Genomic DNA, 3,485 nt, shown 5'->3' on the forward strand with positions numbered 1-3,485 from the left:
CGTACGGAAACTGTAGCCGGGGGAATTCAGAAACCGAACCTTTCATAGCCGCGCATAACATGATCCTCGCACACGCAAAAGCGGTTAACATATACAAGACCAAATATCAGGTAAGACACTTATGTATATATATAGACATAAAACTTGACTTTCGTGAGTTATCGATATAAATAGAATGTTTTTTTTGTAGAAAGAACAAAAGGGAAGCATTGGCATTGTGGTACAAACATCATGGTTTGAACCCATTAGTGATTCCATTGCGGATAAAGAAGCTGCTGAGAGAGCTCAGTCATTTTACTCGAATTGGTATGTTAATATTACTAAATATGAGATCTTATTTCTAGATATTAAGTATAGTTCACTCATATATATTGTCTTATCTATTTGTATTCTAACATACTAGGATTTTAGATCCCGTCATATATGGGAAATATCCAAAAGAAATGGTAAATATTCTTGGAACAGCCTTGCCGCAATTTTCAAGCAATGAAGTGAAGAACTTAAACAACTCAAGAGTAGATTTCATGGGTATTAATCACTACACAAGTTACTTCATTCAAGATTGTTTGACCTCTTCTTGTAATGCCGGATATGGAGCTTTTAAGGCCGAAGGATTTGCTCTCAAATTAGACCGGATAGGCAACGTTTCTATTGGAGAACTTGTAAGTACATTCATTCGTAGTTTCTTATATTCAATATTCGCGACTGTATTCTAACTCCTTTAGCAATTAAGTTTTATTGTTGAGTAACAATTTTTATTGTATGTTATATAGACCGATGTAGATTGGCAACATATTGATCCCGAAGGATTCCACAAGATGTTGAATTATTTAACAGATAGGTACCCAAACATACCGATGTTCATAACTGAAAACGGTACGGGACCTCAAGATTTAATCAATGATCAAGTCATGATTTATTTTTTTAAACAACATGAATAACTATTATTAATGGCTTGAAGGTTTTGGAGACTTGCAAAAACCTGAAACAACGGATAAAGAACTTCTACATGATACAAAAAGGATCCAATACATCAGTGGATACTTGGAAGCTTTACAAGCAGCAATGAGGTAAATAATTTACGTAAAGTTCATCCAGTTCTGAATTTTGATCAATGCATTTAGTTAGTCTTTGAACCATTCGATCTAATGCCTACTAATTCTATATAAGTTGTGATTTTTGTTTTTTTGGTAGGGATGGAGCAAATGTGAAGGGTTATTTTGTGTGGTCACTATTAGATAATTTTGAGTGGTTGGACGGATACAAGCTTCGGTTTGGTCTATTCCACGTTGATTATACAACTCTTAAAAGGACACCAAAAGAATCAGCTTCATGGTACAAAAACTTTATCGAAGAACACGTGAATAGAAGAGAACTCGTTGATACTTAACAAATACATTAATATTTATTTATTCGTATTCATTGTCTGAATGATTGAAGTTTGTTTTTTTCTTCGAAAAGTAAAATGTTTGATGTGTTACATGATTATTTGTCTAATCTTGTACGATAACTGAAGAACACGTGAATAGAAGAGAACTATACAATTTAATAATTGAAAATTTCTTCTTTGTACATATTGAAGAACACGTTAAGGAAATAATATACTATTACTTTGGGTCAACACTAATTCCAATTCATTTCACTCTCAAATTTTTTTTAATTTACAAAAGTACCCATACGCGTTTATTGGTTGGAAAGAAAACTATTGAACATTTCTATTTTGAAATATAAATCATCGACGTAATGTCTAACTGTGAGGTATTGCTTAAAGATAAAAAGTTAGTAAATTACAGATAGACTATCGATTTAGTTAAACAAACTAATGAAAAAGACACACGAACAAATGATTTAGCAACATATATTAATATGGTTGCGTGGTTGATGTATTCCTCTGGTCTTTTTACGACAAGATCGTTTCTAGGTACATAGAAGTCAACTTAGCTGCCATATAAACTGTATAACAGTTATAAGGTATTCATGACAAATCAGGTTTAATAATCAATTTTAAAAATAAAAATTAGTAAAAATTATAAGTTTATTTGCAACATTTTAATGGAGAATTAAAAATTTAAAATGTTTGCGTGGTTGAGTTAATCGTATGGTCCCCATGGTTGATATCTTCAAATTTTATAGATATATATATATATATATATATATCTAAATTCAACAGAAACATAGCTAAAGAGTTGAATAAGAAGAAGAAAATGTCAATTTATAAATCTATCAAGATTATCATTTTTTCTCTCCTATTTTTCGTATTTCTTGCAGTATACGGTACCTTGTTCTGTGAAAAAATTTCAGATACTGGAAACTTCAAAAGAAGTAAGTTGAGATACGAAACGTCCGATGATAGCTATGAAGCTAAGGGAAGCCACGTAACTGATCCTATCCACAGCCGCCGGACCACCAACTCCTCAACCAAACTGGTCAACCTTCTCAGCCGCACCACCACTTCTTGTTCGAAACCGTAAGTTTGTTTTTTTTTTTTACTTGCATTTAGATCTCCCAATTCTTAGTATGTTGCAAAGGAATTGATTAATTGTAGAAAAAGGTTAAGTTTTGAATTAGTCGTGTCATAGAATCGTAAATTATGGCGACGGATGTTAAAATATTTAACACGCGAGTAATATTATAAGATTTTTTTAATGAACACGTTTGTTGTTAACAAGTTGGATAACATTAATTGATATAACATGAAATATTGGGTTTTTAATCTCAAACCGTGAACAGTGTCAGCATTTATTACAAACTACTAAGCTATAAATCATATTTTCACGTTCTAAAGTTACAAATTTTAAAATCTACTTTATCCCACAAAATCAAATTTAAAAAAAAAAATTATAATATGAATTTTGTGAAAGAGAGGAAGTATTTAATAATGACACGTTTTGTAAAAAAGAAGAAGTGTTAATATTTGTGGAAAATATTAGTATATCTAAAGTAATAATATTTGTGGAAAATAAAATCCGTAAATATTAACGTACGAAACTAGATGGAGTTGGTAGGCACGAGTTCTTATCTTAAATTTTAATGATCCTCTATGGAACTTTATGATAATGCATGTAAAAATACCTTTTGATTATAAATACTGTAGAATACGGTATGCTTTATCTTTATTTTACTATTTGTAACCAAATTGATGTATAGTTTATGATATTTAATAGTTTGAAAATATTCAGTAGGTAGAAATTGGGGAATTTTAAATAAGTAGACAAAGACTGCCCCAAATGTACAATAATGCATTAAAGATATTCTGCAATTTTCATATAAATATAGACACGTATAGATAGGAGTAGCTACGCACCAAACCACAGAAATAAACACGAGAAGAAAAAATATGAAAATTTCTGCCAACTTTGCAATTATATTTTTATTACAAAGCTTATTGTTTCCTTTTTACAGTTCATGTCTTCAGCAAACTTCAGATGATTCATCTCCATTTCCTTCTGATTTCTTCTTTGGCACAGCTTCTTCTGCTTTCCAAG

General features: G+C 30.8%; 1 protein-coding gene and 1 pseudogene across 2 annotated transcripts in view; both read left to right on the forward strand.

Moving 5' to 3' along the window:
* Window positions 1-1,574, forward strand: part of LOC104716029 — a 3,365-nt pseudogene extending 1,791 nt beyond the window's left edge.
* Window positions 3,294-3,485, forward strand: part of LOC104714513 (beta-glucosidase 46) — a 4,989-nt gene continuing 4,797 nt past the window's right edge. For both annotated transcript variants that reach the window (XM_010431903.2, XM_010431902.2), the window contains exon 1: window positions 3,294-3,484. In XM_010431903.2, the coding sequence (XP_010430205.1) occupies window positions 3,338-3,484 (147 nt within the window). In that variant the 5' untranslated portion in view covers window positions 3,294-3,337. The remainder of the gene's footprint in view (window position 3,485) is intronic.

Source organism: Camelina sativa, chromosome 9, assembly GCF_000633955.1.
Source record: "Camelina sativa cultivar DH55 chromosome 9, Cs, whole genome shotgun sequence".
NCBI lineage: Eukaryota > Viridiplantae > Streptophyta > Magnoliopsida > Brassicales > Brassicaceae > Camelina > Camelina sativa.